The 25,429-nt window shown below is 38.0% G+C and overlaps 1 protein-coding gene across 4 annotated transcripts; it reads right to left on the minus strand.

Annotated features, from left to right (window-relative positions):
• Positions 1 to 194: 194 nt before the first annotated feature.
• LOC126380027 (C2 domain-containing protein 5) lies at positions 195 to 24,057 on the minus strand. 4 transcript variants are annotated; one of them, XM_050029125.1, is made up of 23 exons: positions 23,997 to 24,057; positions 23,240 to 23,495; positions 22,417 to 22,576; positions 22,156 to 22,296; positions 21,911 to 22,071; positions 21,644 to 21,755; positions 21,500 to 21,569; positions 17,459 to 21,135; positions 17,106 to 17,252; positions 14,683 to 14,842; positions 14,291 to 14,382; positions 13,667 to 13,799; positions 12,649 to 12,740; positions 11,972 to 12,090; positions 10,976 to 11,101; positions 9,059 to 9,149; positions 8,371 to 8,501; positions 8,078 to 8,179; positions 7,381 to 7,539; positions 6,188 to 6,505; positions 5,252 to 5,407; positions 4,879 to 4,983; positions 195 to 4,172 (listed from the first exon to the last, which is right to left on the minus strand). In XM_050029125.1, exons 2-23 carry the CDS (start codon positions 23,417 to 23,419, stop codon positions 4,122 to 4,124), a joined length of 6,483 nt encoding a protein of 2,160 aa, XP_049885082.1. In that variant the 5' UTR covers positions 23,420 to 23,495; positions 23,997 to 24,057; the 3' UTR covers positions 195 to 4,121. The 4 variants fall into 4 exon arrangements, with proteins under 4 accessions (XP_049885082.1, XP_049885085.1, XP_049885084.1 ...); XM_050029128.1 differs by having other exon boundaries at positions 17,459 to 17,649; positions 23,240 to 24,043; XM_050029127.1 differs by having other exon boundaries at positions 17,459 to 17,835; positions 23,240 to 24,043.
• Positions 24,058 to 25,429: the final 1,372 nt, after the last annotated feature.

The raw sequence follows: 25,429 nt of genomic DNA on the forward strand, positions 1-25,429 counted from the left end.
TCATAATAGGAACTACATTTATGTGAAAACTTCGGTCATCTCTAATAACTATTAAATTGTGGTTTACTGCCGAATTAGCCGTAAAATTATCAAAACTCTTCAAGTATCAATTTCATCTTATTGAAACTTTATCAGAAAGGGTTCAATGTAGGCAAGCAAAAAAAATATTTAAGGTATAATTAAAGACGTACAAGTTCGGATTTTTCACATTATATTTAATGCTACACAACACATGATGATAAAGATAGGCAAAATGCAAAAAACATCCAATTAGTTACAATTATAATTGTCACAATAATATTGTTTGACATCCGAGTTTCTCAATATAGACATGTCATGTGGTACAAATACATTTAGGGCGATATAAGGAGAGAGGCCTGAGTGAAATTATATTATCACGATTACCTTTACAATGAAATAGTCAAAGTATTATGTACGTAATATTTACATAAATATTTTAGGTCTATCTACCTATCATTGTGTCGTCAGATAACAACACATAACGGTGCTAATTCCTGTAGACATTTTACTTAAGCTATATAAGCGAAAAGGAAACGGACGGATAATTGGCAGCCATAACATTTATGGAACTCACGTCGATTTTAGGCTGAAATCTAAAACCACCCTTTAATTCTACATTGGCCAATAACTCGACGGATTAAGTTGACAACACACGTCAAACGGGTTGCACACCAGCGAGATACCTATTAGATTCGCCCGGGTTATTCATTACACTTATTCATTTTCAAATTAACAGGTGTCAATCATCCGTCCCTTTCCTTTTCGGTGGATTTTTAGATCTAACTAAAAATAAAATTAGATCTACACGAAATTAGAACCAATATGAAACACAAAGAAATATGATAGGCTAGCCTATCAATTATGTCAGAGGTAATGTTTTTGTCATTTTGTACGCCATATTCGTGATAATAGCATGATATTACAAACGAATTTTTTTTTTGTGACAAGATCTAGATGACCGTCTCTCCGACGAAAATACGAAGTACCTAGGTATGTACATGTCTATGTAGCACCATACATTTACACTAACCATAAAATAGCAGAGCACACATTTACATAAATAAAGAGTCATTATTCATTATAATACATTACAAATTACATTGAAAACACGAATACGTAAATTGTTGTCGATTACACGTTTATAATTATGTAAAAAATCCGTAAACAGTACGCGATAATGGCATTAGTACATAAATATATTGTAGATAATATGGGAATACAACTAAACGATATCAACTATCCTATCAATTCGTATGGGTTACTAACGCGTCAAAATACGTCGTCTAGAGAGGAAATAATAAAACATTCATTACAATAATAATTGTCCATTAAATAATGAGAACGAGGGACTACTCAGACCACATTCCCCAAAAAACTAGCGGCAGGTGGCAGCAGCTGTACAGAGTTGCCTTCGTTTAACTTTCTTTTTGAATATAAATGATGACCCTTGTTAACCCAGGCACAACACATCTTCCACCCATTATTATTCCGATCAGAATAATCAGAAGCAATATAGGGAGCAACATAATAGACTGGTTTCCATCTAGTCAAATCAGTTACTTTTTTCTAAACGTCAAAAGACGAAATTGCTATGGGATTTGTATGAAAAAGCACACCGTGTCGTCATAGAAAAATGAGACAAATAGTCTGACTTATAATTACGTTTTCCTTGATTAAAATTCATAAATAAGTAAAATAGAAAAAAGAAAATGTTTTTAAACCAAATATTATTTTTATCTATTATTCATATTTGCATCTATTATTTTTATATATGCTCTGCCGTGATTTTATTCTATAAAATCAAAGGGAGGTCTTTGCCCAGCAGTGGGATAGAATAGGCTTAGATTATATTGGATGCCTCTGCCATTACATTATATTTTTAATTCTTCTTCTTATCGTGTGGGTTGTGAGGTGAATTACCAACCTCATCAACCCTGGTGTCAGGGTTACTATTGAGCCGCCAAAGGCCCCTGACATGACTCATGTAACGACTACTTACTTACATCAGTAAGTAGTAACCGGGACCAACGGCTTAACGTGCCTTCCGAAGCACGGATCATCTTACTTTCGGACAATCAGGTGATCAGCCTGTAATGTCCTAACCAAACTAGGGATCACAAAGTGATTTTTGTGATATGTCCCCACCGGGATTCGAACCCGGGGCCTCCGGATCGTGAGTCCAACGCTCAACCACTGGACCACAGAGGCCGTTATATTAATGAGAAACGATATTTTTAATGAGAAAACGGTAATCGTCACGTTAATTCGTATCAACAGTGGCTGCAAGTTGTCTTTGATTACTTGTGGCTCTGCCCACCCCATTAGGGATTACGGGCGTGAGTTTATGTATGTATGTATGTATGTCACGTTAAATCTGTACAACGTCATCTGTATTATTTTTGGAGAACATAGCCTGGGAAGTCCCTCAGTGGCAAATGACTGACTGGTGACGTTTATTTTGTTGACTAGTCATATGCAGTGGTTGCAAAAGTCCATTACCTACATAATATTATCATGAAATATATAAAATTTTACTATTTATACATACTACGTCTACATTTTACAATAATGTCGAAAGTATACAATAATTATATTACATTACACACCGAATAACAATTGAAACGTTTGTTATTTATGTAAAAATTATAATAATAATTAATATTGTTACAGTAAATACAACTCGCTAGATCTCACTCTAAATGAGGTTTTTTTTATAATATTACGTAATTGACATGGAATAATCATCTACTGCAAGGTCATAAGCAGCAATAATGGTGCTAATTCCTGCAAGTACCATTTATTTTCATTTTAAGTTATACCTGTCATTTTCTTCTCCGATTAAAATGGGACCGGTAATCGACAGGAATAAAATTAATGTAACACACGGCAGAAATATAAAAACAACCCTCTAAAATTTTTACATCGGCCAATAACCCTACAGAATTAAGTTGACAGCATACGTCAAACGGGTTGCATACCAGCGAGATACCTATTTGATTCGCTCGGGTTATTCATTCAACTCATTCGTTTTGAAATTAACAGTTGTCAATCATCCGTCCCTTTTCTTTTCGGCGAATAAGAAAATGACGGGTATAACTTAAAATAAAATTAGGAGGTGTCTGCAGGAATCGGGGCCAATGACTAATCTAATCAAAGGATTTAAAAACTCCACAGCATGCTGAATGAATTTTACAATTTAACGGAAGACAAATGATTTTGTATCTCCTTTTTCTACATATCTTAAATACTTTTATCGCCAAGACCGCTAAGCTAGTTGTGGGTTGAATACACCATGAATAATATGAATACTACAGATTGTCATGATATGCATTGTTATTAAAAACAATTGATCAAAAACCTAATAACTACAATTTTACGTAGGAAATATAACACATTAGTTAATTATATGTAAGTTATCTTCTTAGACATTAAAATATCTTCGATATCGTGTCAATGTCACATTAGATTGCTGAAAGCCTCAACGTCGCGACGTCATGAAATTTCTTTAAACAATTACAAAACTGTTCTATACAGTTGAAACGAAACGAAAGTTTCAATGCTCAATATGGTTACAGCAGAAGTTGATGTTAGTTCCAAAATTAATTATTAAATTGACTATTTTAGTAAATTCGTAATTTAATATCATTGTATCCTATATTATGTAAAAAACAATTGTAACTCAACAAAGCAACTTTGACGTCACGTTGCAAACGTGCTATACCTCTATACTCTCTCGCTCAATTATAGTTTCCAGTAATGACTCTAATACTAATTACCTATACACGCCTGAAAGACGAAGTTGTAACCTACAAATGTCTATAAGTTTACCAGTCTCACTTTTCCGTCGTTCATAAGCACTTACATTGATGAGTCACTCCGCGATTACACATACGCTATGCAATTAAACGGAAATAAATTGCAAATGGTGCGTGCGATGTTATGTTGTGCTGGATGCTAGTGAAGTGCACCTACAGGCTGAGTATTGATCGGTGAGTATGATGGCAAGTGATGCGCCCGGGCACTTAGACCGAGTGAGCGCGGCGCAGCGGCACGCCGTGGCTCACCAGCCAGTCTATGTGTCAGTCGGTCTCAGCGCTGTGTCAGTAGGTGATGTGCACCACATCCCCGCCCACTGACAGCAGGCACTGCCCCTGTTCACAACAACACATTGTTATCGTACGGAATTCACAACAAAACATTATGCAACAAGAACAGCACATAGTGCTGGCAACACAGGGGTAAATTATTAACTTAGAATACTTTTTAAAGTATTGTAAGTTAAATTAAATAGTAATACAGAATAAACTGGGGGGTTAAAAAGGCCACATCGAAGCAATTCATCTACAAAAGCAATATTGCAATTTGAAATTTGCGCATATTAAAGTAAGTGCGCAATGCAAATAAATGTCAAATAGCCATATTGCTTTTTTAGATGAATAGCTTTGATGTGGCATTTTAAACCCCCCTGGTGTTTGCACTTGGTTGGAAGAAGAACGCTCGTCTTCTCACCACCATCATTAACATATATTCCATTAGGAGAACCGAACAGATAGTACCTACTTTTTCGACATAGACAGAGAAAGGAGTATACATGATCACGTTTAATGTCCACATTTATTTTACTATTGTGTAATACGAGAAAATAATGCATTTACATTTTAGGTTTGCCGCACCGGAACTAAATATAGTTCTCCCATTTCCGGCTACTCTATAGCCGGGTTTGTATAGCCTGTGTTCTTTGATAATACGACCATTGATCACGATCAGTCAGTGAATGTAAGCTAGTCTATTTTTAATATTTTAAACAATAGGGTATTAAATTCACCGGGAGGACGATTAAAACGTATAATTTTTTACCTGATTCTTGTGCGCGTTGTCTTGCAACATGAGCTGTGTTATGTAGAAGGAGGTGAGTGCGTTACCCCCCAACGCCGCGGTGTACGCTCGCACTATCGCTAGCACCTGCCAACAAACACAAACATTACATACACTAAATCCTACCAAGACGGTTTTTTCTCTCGGGTGGGTTGTGAGATCAGTGACCAACGTCACAAGGACGCTGCTATGCAACAGAAAAGGATGCCATTATTCGAGCTTTTTTTCACTCGAAAAAGTTTCAAAATCCCGACTTGGCAGAAAAAATCTGGCAACGCTGGCAAGTAGTAACCGGGACCAACGGCTTAACGTGCCTTCCGAACACACATTTTTTGGTTTGTGCTGGTATACTAACCTCGCAGGTGAATGTGTGTAGGAACCCGCTGAGGCCTCCAAGCTCCCTGACGGCCGTGGTCTCCCGTACGAAGAGCAGTCGCAGCGCGCATATGCGGCGCAGAGTCCGCGAACCACTCACGTGGCTCAATGACGTCAAAGATACCATCGTTGGTGCCTGCAACCACACAACGCAACTTAATGGTGTTATATACATTAATATAGAGGTAAAAAATATGAGTTTGTTTAAAGGAAGCAATCTCTGGAACTACTGAGCCGATTTTGATGAAATCTGATATGGAGTTTGAAACCCAGGAAAGAACGTGTTTTCTATTCTATTTAGCTCACTGCTGAAGAAGGAAAGAGCCGAAGTACACGAGGAGGAAGTCAAAAATACTTTGTGCCGGTGCATTGATATACAAAGTAATATCACACTGACTGATAAACAGAGATGAATGTAGGACGAGAGTAAAGAAGATAGCTACAGTTTTAACTATTTTTGTTTAATTGTCACTGTCGGTCGTAATCCCTCAGAGTATAATAAGAGCCACAATTAAGAAAATTTACAATCACTTTTTTGGATTCGAACAAATATACACACGCGGAGAAGAAACATCAAGAAAGTAAGTAACAGATCAAGACAATGCACAGTATTTTTTCATAAGTTATACAGGGTGTTAGTGACATCGTAACGAATACTGAGGGGGATGAAAAGTTTTCGTTACGATGTCAAAAACAGCCTGTATATAGTAGAGATTAACTTCATCACATTCTACTTTACAGATTTTGGATTTTTTGAATGCATAGAAGTTACAAACTTACTTACTATTACTTACTAGTTACTTAGTTCGTAATTATTTTGTAATTGGTACATTCCTCATTCAATCATGTGTATAAAATCTTATTAAATTGTAAGTCTTTCTGACACATACAACACCTTAGGAAGAATGTTACGCACCTGATAACTTACCTGACCAGTCGTAACAATCGCCTTCTCATCGCCGACTTCGCTTGGCTGTGTTTGCTTCACCAGTTGTTCTTCATCGAGAGTAAATATATCATCATCTGCGTCGCCAGTGCCGTTGCCATGGTTATGACCGCCGTTGTTATGGTTACCACTGCCATGGTTGCCGTTGCTATGGTTCCCGTTGCTATGCGTTGGCTGAGGACTTGGAGTAGTGCTCTCAGGATACACAATCTCTGGGAGAATCTGCTCGGGTCGATTCGGATCTAGTAGCGGGATAGCGGCCCCTGACACTACCAACTGGATTTCATCCTGGCAAAATTGGGACTTGTGACATTGCTGGATACTAAAAGGATTTTACCATAAAACGGTATTTATCATTCAGACATTCGTGACAGTCAAGCTATTTCAATATTTTCGACTCTAATACTGAATTTCGAAGTTTGAAATTCCGATCTATGTTAGTTCACAAGTACATATACGATTTCGATGTACGTCAGTTCGAACATACACTATAGCGAAGTACGAAATTCCGATGTATGTGGGATCGGAAGTATAGGAGTACAATGTACGTTAGTTCGAAAGTATTAGTCTTTTTTGTAAATAGAATGACTATTAAACATTGTTTATATAAGGATGGGTTTCGAGGAGACGAACCGAAATATGCCCTAAATCAACCAATCACTGCGCGGACGAGAGCGACAGAGCGTTTGCTCTCTCGCTCTATCGCACGCTGTGATTGGCCGATCCGTAAGTGTTAGCTCCGCTTCCCTCTTTTGTGTTTTGGTGGAAACCCGATCAGACTGCCAAATACCGTTTCGTGCTTATGAAAGTTCTTAAGGAATATTAAGAGCTATGAATAAGACCCGTATTCTAAGATGATCACTCGAAGTTGAGGCAACCTCAAGGTCTTCTTCGAACTCATCTCAAAATCTGTACTCATAGACGGCGCCTCAACCTTAACTCGAGTTTACTCCAATAAGGGATGACGTCATTCATTTCGTATTGTTTTGTTGGATGTATGATATGCTCGACTCCAGTGAGTAAAAATATCTCAAGTCGAGGACGTAAATGTTAACTTAAAATACCAAAATGTTCAGCTGAAGCCGAGTGGCGTGAAGGAAGAGTCGAGTTAACATCATAGAATACTGGTGTAAGCATACGTTAGTAAGTCCAAGTAAGCTTACCTCAGGCAGTTCGAGCTGGAACCTGGGCGCGACAAGTGCGCAGGGTTGTAAACGCCGCAGCTTGTAAGTAACGCCGTCGAGCGCACGCGCCACGTGCCGCTCCGCCGCCGTCGACGCGCCTGCGCTCTGGCCCGACACCTGAAGCCGCGCGCGCCATACCTGCCACCATACATGTGTGACTCCAGTAAACGTGTACGTAATTTTCTTATTTTACTCACAAAGGTCCTAACAATAAAGGCATTAAATTCAAAATAGTGGATATCAGAACTCCTGATTATAGAATGTGAAGTAATAGTTACCTTCACGCTATACAACACTACGTTCAAAAACGGAACCGAAATCCTTGATGTAGGAAGTAAAATTGCCTAGCTTCGCTTGAACGGTCACGCATTGGGTGCTAGATGGACATAGGTTCTTGCAGACCCCAAAAGAGTTCGCTCACTAGTTTATGACCATGACGCTTATCGGGAGAACTTTACTACTTCTGTAGCCAGGAACCCGAAAAATGGAAAAAACAAACGGAGGCATATGCAACCCTAGCAGTTGGATCTTATATAATATTAATGTTAAAACTAACGAACATCTTAATGTAATTGAATAGAACATAAAATGCACCTTTGTAAAATTTAAAAACTATAGAACGATATTCTGAAATAAACATTTTTATTTATTTGATTCGCCTGATTTGAATAGTTACCTGCGCAAACGCATGTGGCGGTGCCTTGGGCGCGGCCTTCATGCCGCTCGTGAACACCTGCATGTGCATACGACGCATCGCCAGTGTCTTCGCTGTCTCCACCTGCACAATAAACAACACTATATTAGTTTTAAAAAAACCATAACTAAGTCTTTAAAGAAGTCGTTTATTATCTGAAGCATTAGAAAAACATATTCTTCTTTTGAAACTTCAATTTCATAACTTCTTTTGAAAACTCAGCGCTGGAATCCGATGTTCTTTGGATCATGGATAGCAAATATGTGAACACTTACATCTTCCGCCTCGTCGAGTTCAAGCACACAGGCGTCCTTGTCCACGCAGAGGTCGAGCGCAGGCGCCGCCGCCGGCTCCTCGGTCTCCAAGTCCGGCAGCGCGCCATTCGGGATCTGGTCCGCACTGCCTGCTGCTTATACAATGATACCACAAAACACTGAAGCTTGATGCACACAGAGGGAGGAGAGCGAGTTGGGACCCTAGCTCAGCGACAATAGATGGCGTAAATGTAACCGTGCCATTCGGTGATCGAAAATTTTGTCATAGATAAACTAAGGTAAATGAACTCTACACCTTTTCGCCACTACTTGAAGGTCTAGAGAACCTACAAACAATAAAAAATATTATAAATCCTTTCTATTTTCTTCAGGTTTACTCTGGGTCTGAAGTTATTGTCAACTTCCTATTTAAATGTTATTTTTATTACCTACTTATTATTAACCTACTTCTTACAAACTACATATAAAAAAAGTTTTGTAAAGATTTATTTGGAACAAAAAGGACCCGCCCGAACACCTGCACGCAGGAGGATCTGATGAGCGCTGCAGATAGCGCCATACTTGTTGCCAAGTTTTGGGCCGATACTATTTAGTTTGCCGTCGACACGATAAGAAGAGTAATTAAAATACACGTGGACACTAATCATGAAGTCATGTAACATCTGGCCAAATATTTACAACTCCTTACCTATATCGTATCCATTCGCGGCTTTGTTTGCGGTGAAGGAGTCCCAGAGCGCTCTCTGTATCTCCAGTGCATTTTTGTCGGTTTCGGACGCCTGCAACCAGAACATAACATAAACATGTACGTACCACTGCTGGGGACATGCCTCCCCTCAATCAAAAACATGGGCGGACCGGGGCCCAGGGGCGGGGGGGTGTTCTGACCCCTACGACAGGTTGAGTCACAGGTGGCCACTGCAAAATTATCTACGGAGGTAGGTTGTCTGCGACCTGGTGACGCATCCCTGACATAAAAGCTGGATCCGCTCCTGATCAAAGGGGAATATGATCATATTCCACCACGCTGCTTCAGTACGGGTTGGTGGTGTGTTTGGGCTAGTAGCTCAGACCAACGGATTTACGCGCCTTTCGAAACACGGAATCATCTAACATTTTCGGAGTGCAAAGGAAAGGCTCACAAAGTAATTTCGCAATGTAGGGGACATTGCCAATCGGGAATCGAACCCGAACCTCCAGACACTACCCGAACCTACAGTCTCCATGGTTAAAGTTTCTTGAGAAAGTAACAATATATTTCCTTCTAATCATTGACTTTGGCACACGCTATGGTAAATATTATCTCACGTGGTGATATCTATAGCTATCTAGATATATATCTATGTCTCTAGATATAGATACTATAACTAAGCTATACATCACTGCGAAGTAACTAAAGTGCTTGGATTTGGCAAAGGTATCTGGCAGCCACGCCGGCCCAATAACAGTCCGTATGTTATTATTTATAAACCAAAATGTAGGTAATCGGATTTAAATTGCTGATAATAATAATCGTTGCGAAAGGACTATAAATAGGCTAGTTTCCAACTAGTCAAATCAGTTACTTTTTACCAAACGTCAAAACACGAAATTACTATGGAATTTGTATGAAAAAGCAACCTGTCATTGAAAAACGTGATAAAATGTCGCATTTATTATTAGACTTTTCTTTATTAAAATTCATAAATAAGTTGAATAAAAAAGAAAAAGTTTTTGTCACCTTTAGATCTGTCTTTATTTAGTAATCAGAATTTCATAATTTATCTTTGACCTGGGAAACAAGGGAATTACCAACGAATTACCATCTTCTTTTTTGTTCTTGTCATGTAATTTTTTGTTAGGTCTTTTTTATGTTAGTGAATCTCTAATAATAATAGAAAAACTATTTTTCTTTAATTCGTTGTAGAAATCAGAAGCACCTTGGGAAGAAGGACATTTTAATCTCTGATAGAATAACAGATCTAATTTTAGATAAATTGGTTTCTAATATTGATAGTGAACATGTTTTGATCACAAACATCACTAACTCTGCCAAATTTTTTTTCATGCGCTTTTATTCCTACTACATTGATTTACCACTACCGTAGATACAGCGCTTGATACAAAAATGCGCCGAAAACTTGGCGCTTGTTTAGCTATACATTCGTACACAGCGGTACATACATTCAATAAAATCGTGTTAAATTAAGAAAGTACGCATCGTCTTATTACGTGCATTAGCGCGTGGAGCTTCGTAACCCGGTCGGGTTATACTGCGACTCAGGTTGACCGGGAATACTCGTTTTAGTGTATTTTAAACTAAAATAATAATTTTGGTGGGTTTTACTGCGAAGATTAAAATGTTTACTCTATGATAACATACACAATGTGTTCCATCCTTCTTTTTTCGCTTTAAGGGTCTATTTTTGCAAGTTTTTACCATGCACTTGTCCGTGTTGCCAGTTCGGCGCCTAATCGCGCACTGAAATAAAGAACTGTCAACGTCGCTATATTGACAGTAACTTTGCCTCCCACTTTTTGGGCGCTGATGTTCAATCTACAGTAGTAGTAAAGCTATGTCTTAGTAAGACAAAACCATACAAACTAGTAGACTACAAATAAGTACCTTTATTCTGGGCGGTGTGGGTGGCGGTAATGCAGCCAGTCTCACAGCCGTTCCACTCGCGAGCGCCATCACGTATCTTTCACCAATCGCGATTTGTGTTTGTAGAGAAAACAACGCGTTGGCCCCCTAAAACAATAACGTTCATTTCACTATCTTGTAAATCGCAGAATGAAATACGCCCTTAGATAAAAGTGGAACGATGGACGTAGTATTATTTCTTATTCTATGACGATAGTAAACAAGCAAAGAAAAGCTCCGCATGTTAAATTGGTCTGAATTAGGGTTCTATTCTTTAAAACAGCCTATTTCTTTTTGACAAATCCATTAATCATTATGCTTCATCCATATCAATCAAAAGTCACTGTGTCTGTTACCTTTTCACGACTAAATGACTGAACAGATTTACATGAAAACATGTAGAAAGATCAAGCACTACTTTAACAAATAGTGTAATTTCCCGAGAAGGAGTTAGAGCGCGCGATGCACGATATAATCGAAGAAACAAAGGGCGGAAATCTAGAGATATAGTTAGAAATACGTCCCCAAAGGTGTTGTCCACCCTTTTACCTCTGGAAGCCAATTAATATACAAATCTCGAAATAAAATAAAGTCGCTGATACTAAACGACGAATATACATTGACCAAATGGGAGATGTCCTTACAAAAGGTTTAGTAAGATCACATCAGAACCAGCGTGCGTGTCTGAAACGATTGATGAATGTGGAGGAAGCAAGAGAAGTTTGTCAGGATCGAAGCAAATGGACTTCCATAGTCTCTGCTTACCCCGGCGGGAAATAGACGTGAGTTTATGTATGTATGTACGAATGTACAAATATCGTTTAATATGATCAGCGACAATTTGGACATAGTGTGGGACATAGGACATGATTTTGATACAACTTCACATACCATCAGGTGAGATTGCGGTCAAGTGCAAGCCTAATTTGAACATCCATGATTTACGGGTCACCCTGTACAAGTGTTTAGCACACATACCTGCATCCTGAGCTTGGCAAGCAGCAGTTTGTGCAGCTCGTACTCGAGGAAGGGTAGCTGGTCGGAGATGTCCCTCGCACCGGGCTCCGACGCAGGCGGCGCGCGGCGCACACGAGCCGCTGCGTACAAACAAGTATAGTATTTAAACTATAGTATATTATTCTATTAATCTGTAAGAATCAATCTGCGAAAACGTAACGCGCATCTACTATGTTTGTTTTTTCTTCATTGAACACAAGAAAGCAAATTAACAAATAAAAAACACACAGTCGCAGGTTAGTCAAAAAGGTGAGTTTGAAAAATATTGAAAATATTTCGCCTTTAAAAACTTACAACAACAGGAACATGCCCACATTTTCTATGGATTTTGCATGTAAATGCTGGCCTGGGATGTCATCAGTAAAAGCAGTCAAAAGTCGTACTAAATTTACATAATTAAATATCGAAACAAGACAAAATACAACTGACATTGATTTTTGATCGTGTTAGACTGGGTTTTATTTCTAGTTTTATTTCTTAGTATTTTATAATTTATCGTTGACCTAGTCAATTACCTTATTTATGATGACGTTATAACTCACTGTTTCATACAAATTTCATAGACACGTATTGACGTTCCAAAAAAATATACCTAGGTTGTTCGCGTGACGCTGTGAGGAAGGCTATGTAAGACTCACCAACAGCGGTGACGGTGACTGCTCTGGCGTAAGACTGCATCCTGCTTGGCTTAGCACACGTTGCCAACAACACTGCCGGCACGCGAGCTCGCCTGTTACACGTTACATGGGGTATAAACATCTCATCATCACCAGCCCATTAACGTCCCCACTGCTGGGGCACGGGCCTTCCATATGGATGGAAAGGGAGATCGGGCCTTAAACCACCACGCGGGCCCAGTGCGTATTGGTGGTTATTAACGACTGCTAATGCAGCCGGGACCAACGGCTTAACGTGCCTTCCGAAGCACGGAGGAACTCGAGGTGAAAACTTTTTTTTGTGGTCACCCATCCTATGACCGGCCTTGCGAAAGTTGCTTAACTTCAACAATCGCAGACCGGGCGCGTTTACTGCTGCGCCAGAGCTCCTCAATATTTCTTATTAATTCGTATAAATTGGTCTGATTTCAGTTAATATTGGCCCTGGTTCCTACAGACACCTCCTAATTTTATTTAAGTTATACCCGTCATTGTGATCAGATGATTGACAACTGTTAATTTTAAAATGAATTAGTGAATAAATGAATAACCAGAGTGAATAAAATAGACATATCCTGATATACAACTCGTTTGATATGTGCTGTCAACTTAATTCTGCCGGGCTTATTGGCCATTGTATAATTCTGGTAGGAACTTTTAAATTTCTGCCTAAAATTGATTGTGTGTTCCATAAATTTTGTTCCTGTCTATTACCCGTCCTTTTCCTTTATGGCTGATAAGAAAATTATGGGTGTAACTTAAAATAAAATTGGGAGGTGTCTGCGGGAATTGGGCCTTTATTTAATTCATATTGACAGTTTTTATTTTAAGTATGTAAAAAAAAATATGCTAATTTATTCAACGCAGACTAGTCGGCGCTCTCGCAGAAGTGTCACCTGCTAGTCCGTATCTAGTCGGTGCATCTCTATCTGAACTGCGTTACGAAACTGAATTATCTATTTGTCTGTGGTAAAATAATCTGTTAAACAAATAAACGTACTTGCAGCCCCCGCAGGTGGAGAGCTCGACGCGGTAGGGCCCCGCCCCCGGCGAGTAGGGCACGTGAGCCATCGTGCAGTACTCTGGAAGCTCCGGCTCCTCTGGCTCAAGCTCTGTCTTGGGCCCATTAGGAACTGGAGACAACCAACACTAGTTAGAAGGCACAGCAAACTTATTGGGACTCCTTGTGGCGTTGGCTTTAGCTAGCGTCATGCAACATATCAATAGCGACGTCACTTTGACGGATTTTTTGTAGCACGTTTATACTTTCGATGTAATACTGGCGACCATTCTCGCGTCATTATTAATATTTCTACGTCATCGTTATCAGCCTCTGTTGGTCTCACGTCCCAGAATTTGAATCCCAATGGACAAAGGACCTACCACAAAACCCACGTACTGATCCGTTCACCCGATTGCCCGACAGTAAGATGATCCGTGCTTCGGAAGGCACTTAAACACATGAGCCTTGTCAGGTGCCTTTGACAGCCCAATTAGTGACTCTGATACCAGGGTTGATGAGGTCGATCAATGATCTCACAACCCACAGGAGAAGATTTCGAATCGTGTTATGGCTGAGGAGAAAATCCTACCTATTACAAAATAAATTTTCAATATATCTAACCTGAGGTGGACATTTCGGATTCCATGTGGAACTCGCAGTCAAGGTTGATCACAGCCGCAGTGCCCGACGCAGACAGCACGCAGACATCCTCACTGAAAGAGATTACGTATACGACTATACATAAACTTTGTTTTTAATTGAATTTGTAAGCATTCATTGTATAGTTATAGTTGTTGGTACTCCGAATCAATAAAACAAATAAATAATAAAGACGTACTTATATACACAGTCGTTCAAATTTTTTTTCCACATTTTGAAACTGAGTGTCCATTAAAATTTTAATTCACGTTTACCTGATAGGATTCACGTTTCATAACGGTGTCTTTTGTCGGGCATTTATTGGACTTTGACATTTTTCAGTAGCATTCTAACATAAACACAAACGTACGTACCAAATAGCGGCGCTCTCTGTGTAGGCGATGACAGCGTTGCACCGAAGCGCGCGCGCATGAGCCCGCAATTCCGTGCGCAGCTCCGCCCACCAGGCGGCGCGCGCGGCGCTTTCGCCCCCTGCGTCTACCAACTTCACGGACCGCGCGCACACAGTGCCTCCTGCAACAATACATATATACAACTTCATAAGGTCGTTATAATAATCCTATAGCACTGAATAATTCAACTTATTTAACATTCGCAATAAAAAAGATAAAACCATTTGGTTGAATTTTTAAAAAGCCTCTCTATTGTAGGAGACGCATTTTTTAAATTATAGTAATTGCGTATTAGGTAGGACACCTTTTTGTCGATTGCATCGAACATTCTATAGGTCATTTTTGTAGCCAGTAGAAAAACAATTAAGAACTTTAGATAAACATGCAAAAAAAAAAAGTAACTAAAATAATGACTTTTGGAAAAATGGATTCGGAACTTAGACACTAATGACGTAGACCTGTAATTTGTCGATTCTTTTAATTCTTTGACGATCTTCTAACCCTCGTTGTTTCCGAAACGTGATACTTTAGGCGGAGGTCATCCATCATTATATTTTTTATTCATAGATTCCGCCTTACGCCAGCTTAGTACCAATCTTATAGTAAACGTACATACATACATATATAAACTCACGCCATTTCCCACCAGGGACATACATACATTATAGTAAAAAGTGAGTAAAAATAAAAAAGTCAACCTTTTATAGAAATCGCTCGCTAAGCTAACAATTAACACAATTTAAATCCGAAAAAAGGTGCGTAAATCTTTTGTATTAGTATTTTTTAAGTTCTTGGTGATTAAAAAATCCCCCAGAAGGAATGTGTCCTTCATAACGCGATGGGCCATTATAAATCTTAGGACTTCGTATTAAAAGTGGCTGTAAGTTCTCTTCCGAATACTTTTGGCTCTGCCCACCCCACTAGGGACTACAGACGTGAGTTTATCTATGTCTTTTATTTCTACATATTATAGTTATGTTTCGGATAAAACACATTCGCCGGAGTTCTAGAATCAGCTGTGACGCTGCGAAAATCAATAGAGCCGCGCAGGTTAGATGCCTTTAATCTAACCTAAACTAAACACGCCGAAGCAACAGGTAGGCACGCAAACAGCCGGGTCATATATTAACAGAACAATCAATACATCTACAATATTACAGTATTATTAAAATAATAATAAGAGATATTCGACGTAATTTTATTTTTCTAATGAAAAGTCTTTAGAAGAACTTTTCTATAATTATTAATAATTACACTCGAAGCAAAGAAGAGATTCATAGACATTCATAGGTACAATCGCTTTTTTATCGTCTTATATATGATACGGAGTTGATACCTAAGAATTCAACCAAATGTTTATCTAAGGCTGGTAGGAACGCCATGAAGTTATTTGATTAGATTTCATTTGGCGTACAACGCATACGATCAGCACGGTTTGACAAACATTTTTGATAGACATTTATCCGACATTTTCTCTGTAAGATAGTTTCCTGATTCGCTATAGCGCCTATGTTAAATGAAGAACTTATGTTAATTAGGTATTTATATTTATAATAAATACTGAAGTATTTACTTCAGCCAACAAAGGTATTTATTACTCGCAAGTAATATGTCGGACTCATACTGTACTGTGACGACATAAGCATTATAATATTTATTATACTCGCAAAGGCACAGTTGTAAATTATTTCGCACAGCAAACACCCAAAAATAACTTATACGCTAATATAATAAATTCGAAAGTGACTTTATCTGTCTGTTACCATTTCGCGCTTAAACCGCTGAACTGATTCAGATGAACTTTGAAATGGAGACAGTTTGAGACCTATGGAAGAATATTTATAGCATAGATTTTATCCCTGAAATACCCCCTAAAGGGATGAAAAGGGGATGGGAAAAAAAGTGGCGCGCGCTATAACCGAAATCCACGCGGACAAAGTCACGGGAGTCATAAATTATTGTACTTTTTGTATTAAAATTCTCATTACACTATCCTGTACGATTAAGATTATTTAAGATGGATAAAGCATTATTTTATCGGGTGTACATCATTATTTCAAAGTATAACTTTTATTTTATTGTGTACATTTTCAGTAGGTGGGTAGTATTATAGTATTTGGCACATATATTAGGTACCTTCTTAATAAATCAAGACTCGCACGACGGCAGACAAGAATAATAACACAACAATAAGAATAGATAAAACAAGGTTTTAAGGAACTAATTAAATATATAAAAATGCACCTCCACCAACCCACAGTGGAGCAGCGTGGTGGAGTATGCTCCTTACTCCCTCCGGTTGACTGAGGGGAGATTTGAGCTCAGCAGTGGGACTTATACATATAGGCTGTTTATGTTATGTATTTATAAAAAGGATGACATACCTATATGCACAATGAAGCCAGGTGGGTATTCCGTCATAGTCAAGAAAGGGTATTCCAACATTTCCAAATTATTGCTGTTCATTGACGGACGTAAAATGGCACCACCACCGCTTCCTCCGTTACCTGCTGATGCATTTAGGGAACCTCCTAAAAACGTAAAGTATTTCAAAAAATTGCAACATGTATTTCTTCTATTTCAATAAGCAACGGAAGTTAAATCTATCGCTGACATAAGTTGGTAATAAGTTTTAATAGACACTTTATAAGATTGTGGAACAAATCCAGTTGAGTCCTGAAATCAAGGAAAGGCAGTATAAGACTAAGTAGCTACAAATGTTTAAAACATATCTAACCTTTAGGTGTCACGCTTAAATCAGAATCTGAGGATCTGCGATGTATTCCAACTGGTGTAGAAGTAGAGTTGAGCGAGAAACTCTGCGTGGGTTGTGACGTCGCAACGGGCTCCCGGCCTCCATACGATTCGTGTCGAGCATGTCTGGGCGATCCCTTTTCCTTTTCACATTGCTCTTTTTCCCGCTCATTCCTGTCAAATCGGCACGCTGCATGCGAGTTATCACACACGCTAGCACTGTTAGTTTCACTATCACACTCTTGACATTGACACTCAGATTGACAGTCACACGTTCGCTCAACTCCTTCTACGTCTAAACTCTCAGCGTGATCCAAACTACTTTCTGGCAGTGACGGTATGGTTTCCAGAGGCGGACCGCTAAGAATAGGATGAAAATGTTGCAAGACAGGTTTGTTGTGAGTTACTCTAGGTGACAAATCTAAGTTAGCACCGACGTCCTTGGACATTATTGGCGACTCTTCATTACCAACTTCCGGGAGTGAATGTAAGCTATCTTGCCTAATTAAGATTTTCTCTTTATTGGTAGTTGGCCCTGTTAAAACTTCTTTTCTTTCAAAGCTGTCAGCTTCCTTATTAAGAGATTGCTCTGTAATGGAAGTTGAACAATCAGATTTAACGTTAGCGACTGACAGAAGAGATTGAACGCTGTCCAAAAGTATTGTTTCCATAGCGGAATGAAGTAAACTGTCTTCTTTAGTATCTTTGACTTGATCAATTTCATCGAATGGATGATATTCCTTCGAAGAAATTTTCTGTTCAGTATTGGAACCAGAAATAGTCATGTTTTCAATATTCGTTCCAACTGTAGAATCGATTACATGACTTTCCCTTCCGTCCTTCTCCTTTCTTACTTCATTTATTCTTTCTGTGGTATCACTTATAAAAGGAGCAATGTCCGACGGTTGTGGCACAAGTGTTTGAACTTTATCCATCAAAATAGTCTCCATTGCCGTGTGGAGAAGATTGTGACTATCTTTCACATTTTCAAGGTTTTCTGTTGATTGGCTTTTACTAGCGAATACTGGTTTATCTGGACAAGTTATTGGCTCTGAGCCTGTCGGTATAAGTGATTGCGCTTTATCGAGAAGTATAGTTTCCATGGCCGTGTGTAAAAGACTTTCATGTTTTTCTTTTTTATCTTTTGTATGATCTGATAAGTGAAGTATATCGCTGATATGATGACTTTTATGTTCATCACCATCTGATTTATGATGAATGAGAGATTGGACTTTATCAATGAGCTTGGTCTCCATCTCCATAGCAGTATGAAAGAAGCTACCATGGTGTTTGTTTCGTTTAGTATGAGCCGTTTCTTCGTCCTTTAAATACTTTTCACTGAAATTAACAGGCTCAGATGACGCCGGCATTAAGGACTGAACCTTATCAATTAGTAATGTTTTAACAGCAGATTGAACCAAACTATCACTCTTTTCTTGTGAGCTTGAACGCTCTCGATCACTTGAGTGACCCTTATTCTCATGAGGGTGGCTATATTTTTCATTCGTCTTTACAGTATCGGTAAAAAAATGCTTATCCGTGTCCTGATTTATATCAGGAGTTGTAAGCAATGACTGAAATTTGTCCATAAGTGCAGTTTCCATAGCCGGTCTGTCGTCGCTTTTTGTAATGTTAATATTTTTCAAATTTTCTATATTTCTGGTCTCTTCAACTTTTTCCAATTTTTCATTGATATTGTCAAAGAATTGTTGCTCTTTTGACTGATTAGGTTCAGGCGAAGTCGGAACAAGTAAAGACTGAACTTTATCAATGAGAATGGTTTCCATTGCCGTGTGAAGTAAACCAGTAGATTTAAGTGAAGCTCTATCTCCTCTTAATGATTTTTGGTCAAAATGATGACTTTCTTCTCGAACATAAGGCGATGATGGGCCGCTTAGTGATGCTCGAGAAACTGGTTCTGAACCTATATACATCATAACTTTTGAATGATCTAATTCGTCACTTCTATGAAACGGTTCTTTGTGCGAATCGCTATTTTCTTTATCGAGGGTCATTAAATCCGCAAACGATAAAAACGGAGAACCCAAAACAGTTTCATGACTAGGCGCCTTCGACGGAACATCTGATGTGGATCCTGGTTGGCTAAGAGTTACCTTAGCCGCAGAATGTTTTTTCTTTGGTAATAATGAATAATGAGAAAGACTTTTAATCATATTGCTGTTGGATATTTTGGAAAGTTGACGCCTTATTCTTTTAGATGAGCGATATATGAAACCCTTGGTTTCAATGGGAGAGGAAGGTGCACTAACGCTTTTGGACACTTTTTTGTGGGTAAAAGGATTATGGAATTTAAAGTGATGTCCACTATTGGATTTAGACGTTGGAGAATTAACATCTGTATTAGGCGACGCTGACTCAAAAATAATATCTTTCTTTAATGTATCACTGTCAGTGTCGTTTTGATCAGTTATACATGGTGATGATTTTGACAATTCACTATTAGCCTGTTTTTGATCACAATTTTCAATTAGACTTTGTGACTTACTTTCTTTAAGTTTAGGCACGCAGCCTTCCAGAATGCTAAGTTTCCTGTCCATTTGGGCAATAAACGCTGGATTTACGGTATTATTTAAGACCGTTTGGACAACAGAGCTCGTAGTTTCAACGTATTTCTCTGTATCAGTTTTTTGATCTGAACTTTCGTCATCCTCTTCGGAGCTACTGTTACTGTATACAGAACTGTCTCCAGACAGTGAAAGTGATCCGAAGTATCCCATTTCTCCAGGAAGCTTTAGAAGATTTTCATTTCTCTCAGTCATCGGAGTTGCAGGACAAGATTCTGATATTTTTCTATGTACTGTAGTCGTATTGCTTTCGTCAGACTTTATGTTCTTAAGAGATGTATGTATTTCGGGAATTTTGACATTTGATTCATTTTTCAGTTTATTTTCAGTATCTGCAGGTATACTTTTGGGCCTATCATCATCAGATACATTAATGTTGGGCTCAGATTCACTGGTTCGCCTCATTGTTGAACTTGGTGAGTGTTCTGAATCTTGTGTTTCTGCAATGCAGGCGAGGCTGGTGTGAGCATGAATCACAGACCTCGCAAGGATTGATGCCATGCCAATTCCTTCATCTTCTTTGTTTGCAAATGTTTTACGGCTTTTTGTAAATTTCGGCTTCTTCAACCTTTTAAACTTTATGAATTCCTTTCTTAACTCTGTTAAAGATATACGTGATGTATCCGACGAATTTGATTTCAATGAAATTTGATCCTCCTGCTTTTCAGACTTTCTAGAACGGTGGCTGCCAAAGCGTCTAGTAAACAAGGTAGTTTTAAGTTTTTTAATTTTTTGCAATGGCCCTGACGAGTCTGAATCTGAGTCCTCATTGCGTCTTAGTAGTTTGTTCAAATCAGTTTGATCTTCTGAGAGGTGTCTCATGCTTTTTTGGGAAACGTAATCATCTTGGTATATGGAAAGACTACCAGTATAACTTTTGATACTCGATTGTCTCGTTAGATCACATTTATCGTCGTCTTCTAGGTTTTCTGCGTCATCTAACAAAGCAGAATCCTTGGGATTCATAATGTTCAGTAATTTAGTTAACTCATCTTGGTGGCTCTGGAAGTATTGATTCAAGTCAGTAATACTTTCGTTGTCAGTCGCCAAAATGTCCAAGTACTTCTTTAACTGTCTATTTTTGTGAATAATGTGAAAGCGTAATACACGACAAACCATGCAAACATATTTTTCATGAGTAATTTTAATAAAAACATTTTGTCAATATAGGTAATTCTGGTTACTTCTCTAAAAATACGACATAGATATGCACAATCAAAGCAGATTTTTAGAATATAAATATATACTTTTAGTTTATTTAGCAAAATTCATTAAGTTAAATTCATAATAAATAGCATATTATGTTTAAATCTAACAATCATATCTATTTGTCTAGTAGAATCGTTTCTAGTATATTTGTTTTCCTGCATTGGGACAATTTAAACTAACCTAGGATAAAAAAATCTATGACTATTATAAAAAGGGTAAGAAAAACTCACTGTTGTGTGCAGGGAGGAATGCTCATTGATTGACTAGGCATTGGTGGAGGAACTATGCTAACTGCTGTGCCTGAACAGAAATATTCACAAGTTAATAAATATCAGAATGCTTGCAGTTGGATTCACAAATGCCAGAGTACTTACCTATAGCTCTGGCAACAACACCTGCCTCCCCCTCTAAATCAAAATCCTGCTGATATCCCACTACAGCATTAGCACCTAGCTCAGCTGCTTTTAAACCTACCAGCCTCTGTACCTAAAATGTACCGAAATTGACAATTATAAAACTAACAAACTAACAGAATAAACATTTCTAATCATCAGAAGAATCAGGTTACATCTAGTTTTTTTTGGAAAATAAATAAGTGTAATGTATAAACACAACATTTTTCTTTATGTGTGTAAACAAACCTGATTGCTGAGTTTAATAAATGCCACTTGTCTGGCTTCATTTGAAGCTCGAGGTGTCCTAATCTTGTCTATCCATTGGTACTCGGGGTCATCATTGACAACTAACTCCTCAACAAAGCCATGAACTGCTATTGCTTTATATCCTGGTGGTATTGATGGACCTAAGGATTTTTACATGAGTATAATAAACAAACATAACAAACAATTATATCATTTTTTTCATTGTGAATTGTGAATTAGCTTACAGTGAAAGAATTGGACTCCACAGCTTGAGGTCTTGTATCTGTTAAAGTCAGTGAAAAGTTCCACCTTTACAATAACATTTAGCTCACCACGAATGCCATGCATTGTGTCAAAAACTGGTATCCACCCTGACAATACAGCACCTAAAATAATTTAATATAATAATAGTGACTATTTATATTATGAAACTTTAAATGGATTAGTTTACGTTATTTATGTTTCATTTCTACAAAAATTGAATTATACAAATACATAACACTTACCACCAGGTGTAGTGCCAACACCTTTAGTGTTATGGATCTCTCTGGCCAAGAGGGGAGCTAGGCTGATCACTACTTTGCCAATTGCATCATTTGCTGAATATGTGTCGTGGTCCATCAGACGCAACTGTAGTGGCTCATCTTGTAACTCTGATTCATCCACCTTGTCATATAATAACACATTTCTAAATAATATTACCCATACCTGACACCAGGGTTGGTGAGGTTGGTAATCCACCTCACTACCCACATGATAAGAAGGAGAGTACCTGTTTTCATATATGTGAAAAGGTTTGTATATGACAAATATCAAGTAAGTATAGGGTTTAGTAATCTCTTCGTTGTTTTTAAATTCCGTACCAGCAGTATAATGTATAAACAACAAAAATATTTGTTGTCTGCCTTGTAAAAAGCTAGCAGACATCCACCAGACATGTTATAAAAATACTTCAAAATATTGCCATAGCACATGGCAAGACTTGTACCTGAGCCAACTCTCCCAATGACATGTCTATAATGAAAAAGTGACCTTGTAGATTGCTGTACATGAACAGGATTCTATTTTCCAATGAATATTTTGCACATTGATTAATAAAAATAACTTTCACAATTATTATTGTTTACATCGTAATAATATAGATTCATTCATCTATAATTGAAAATTTACATCGGTATCAACAAAATACTTTCATTTACAATGAGCCCCTGGCTTTCACAATGTAAATGTTTACTAATCTAATACTAATTAGTATTTTAACAAGGTTTTAACTATGTAATTTATTACTACACATGTCAAAATAAACAAATATTATAAAATTTATCTTACCTCAAACCTATACCACTCTGTGCTGCTCCAGTGTGGGTTCAGAGATTTGCGACAAACGTCTGTTTTATGGGTTATACCCCCAAACTTGATCTCCACAAAGGCATCTGTAGTATCACTAGCCCGGTCCATTACAGGCAGGTTACGTCCTGCGAGTACCTTCACCTTTATTTTCCCAGGCATCTTGTTTCTATTTACCAACCTACCACTTCACACTTATTCATCAGTCATTCAATATGTGTTCACATACTAAACAAATCTGTTAGTACAATAAATTATATATATTATCACTCAATTCATACGAACGTTAACACTTGTGGCCCAAATCAATGCACAGTCAATAAGATTATCTTATCGTACGCATGTTTCATGCCAAATCGATATAGTACAGAGATAAATAGACTTTTTGAAACATTTTGTGACGATAAATAGTCCCTGATAATTATTCTCGGCCGGCCCAATAACTAGTAGGAACAGAACGCGTGCGAAATGCGCACTACATTTTCTATAATAAACACAACCTTTACGTTGCTCCGTAAGAGCGTGCTACGATGCGCTGAAACTATTGCGTACGTAGGCCGAAACTATAAAGAGATTTCGGCGTTGGTTTATTATTAGATCAACGAAATTAGAGAGTATCGAACAATGAAATAAATAAATAGTAATACACTATCCTAGAACTTAGCGGTTTCAAACAATTTTAAGTCAGTTCAGTCATTTTATAGTTAAAGGAAGAGGAAGTATTTCTTAAACACTATACTTTTGTAATAAATAATATTAATTCAGAAACGGCGACATTTGCGGACTACTCAGCAACTCAGCTTATCAGCTGTCAAAGGTAAATCAGGGTTGCCATGCAAGTATTTTGGAATCCCTTTCTTTCAAAAAAATCCTCCAAACTTTTGTAGCCTATGTGAAAGATATAAGATTCTCACGTTTTAAATTGTAATTTTACACCATACACAACCGGGCATTGACCTTACATAACAAACTCGCCCGACTAATTGGCCGAAGTCACCAAGTGTTACTCAATGTCCGTCAAATAGGTGAGGCAGGAGCTGGATTGGCTGGAAGCCTGGAACCAAGAAAAAAATTCCCAATGTTTTCCTCAGCGTTCTTGTTTCCCCAAAACTTCACCAGTTATTTTTTCCCATAAATTCTGAAAACAACGCGAATCTAATCCTGAGCAATGTTGCCAAATCTACAACCGTGCACTATTCAGTATTGTATTATAGCTTCTTGCAATGACATAACTATATTCAGAAGAACTCAAAATTCTTCTTCTTCAAATATGATTGAAGGTATTATTTTTATTTCACGGCTATAACAATTCGAATTATAGCAACACTATCTGTCAAGGTAGAACGATCTCTCACACGGGGGTATCGTAGTACCCTAGTAAGTTCAATAAGCCGCGTTTCACACGGGGGTAGAATGAGGAATAATACTACGTACATGACACGGGGAAGTCGACAGCAAACGGCAAAAGGGTTGTATATCAGCGAGATATCTATTTTATTCGCCCCGATTATTCGTTCATTTTAAAATTAACAATTGTCAATCAATCATCCGCCTCTTTCCTTTTCGGTGGATAAGAAAATGACGGGGAGGTATAATAAATAAATGATAAAAATGTCTGGTATTGAATGTGTTCCTCTAGTTATTAAATAACTTGTAATGTATATCCTCATTGGTTTTTAAAAGATGTGTTGCTGTTGCAGTTTCTTGTCATTTCTTCTCCTCAGCCATAACACCTTGCGAAATGACGTAAATTCAAAAATGTTACATTGACCTTCAACAAGTTTATCCATGATAATTACGTTGAATAAATGATTCTGATTCTGAATAATAATTTAAAATAAAATTAGTTGTCTGCAGGAATCGGGGCCAACGACGAGTATGTTCCTTCATTTTTTTTAAGTTCAACCACGTTAAACATTAAAATTAGCATGTATTAGCTTCGTAGTATAAATATCTGCCTTAGCTCCAATACCATGAAATAGTGATTGATGCACGCACATCGCGCGCGTTTCTATATGACTATGAACTAACGCTACGGTATAAAAATACTTTGAACACTAAAAACGAAAAGTGATGTTTAGGCAATAGCCGTGGTAAGCAACTTCTGAGGACAAATTGGCATTCGACCACGGCTACTTATTTTCTAAATGTTGGAAGAATACCTATATTAGC

This window comes from Pectinophora gossypiella, chromosome Z (assembly GCF_024362695.1).
Source record: "Pectinophora gossypiella chromosome Z, ilPecGoss1.1, whole genome shotgun sequence".
Taxonomy (NCBI): domain Eukaryota; kingdom Metazoa; phylum Arthropoda; class Insecta; order Lepidoptera; family Gelechiidae; genus Pectinophora; species Pectinophora gossypiella.

Excerpts from the sequence above, each read along its gene's own strand:
- LOC126380027 (XM_050029125.1), bottom strand. The coding sequence starts at position 23,419 with ATGCCTGGGAAAATAAAGGTGAAGGTACTCGCAGGACGTAACCTGCCT. Across the intron at positions 22,297-22,416 it reads TGTTGGCACTACACCTGGTG|GTGCTGTATTGTCAGGGTGG; the intron begins GTAAGTGTTATG and ends AAATTATTTTAG. Across the intron at positions 21,570-21,643 it reads TGTTGTTGCCAGAGCTATAG|GCACAGCAGTTAGCATAGTT; the intron begins GTAAGTACTCTG and ends ATTTCTGTTCAG.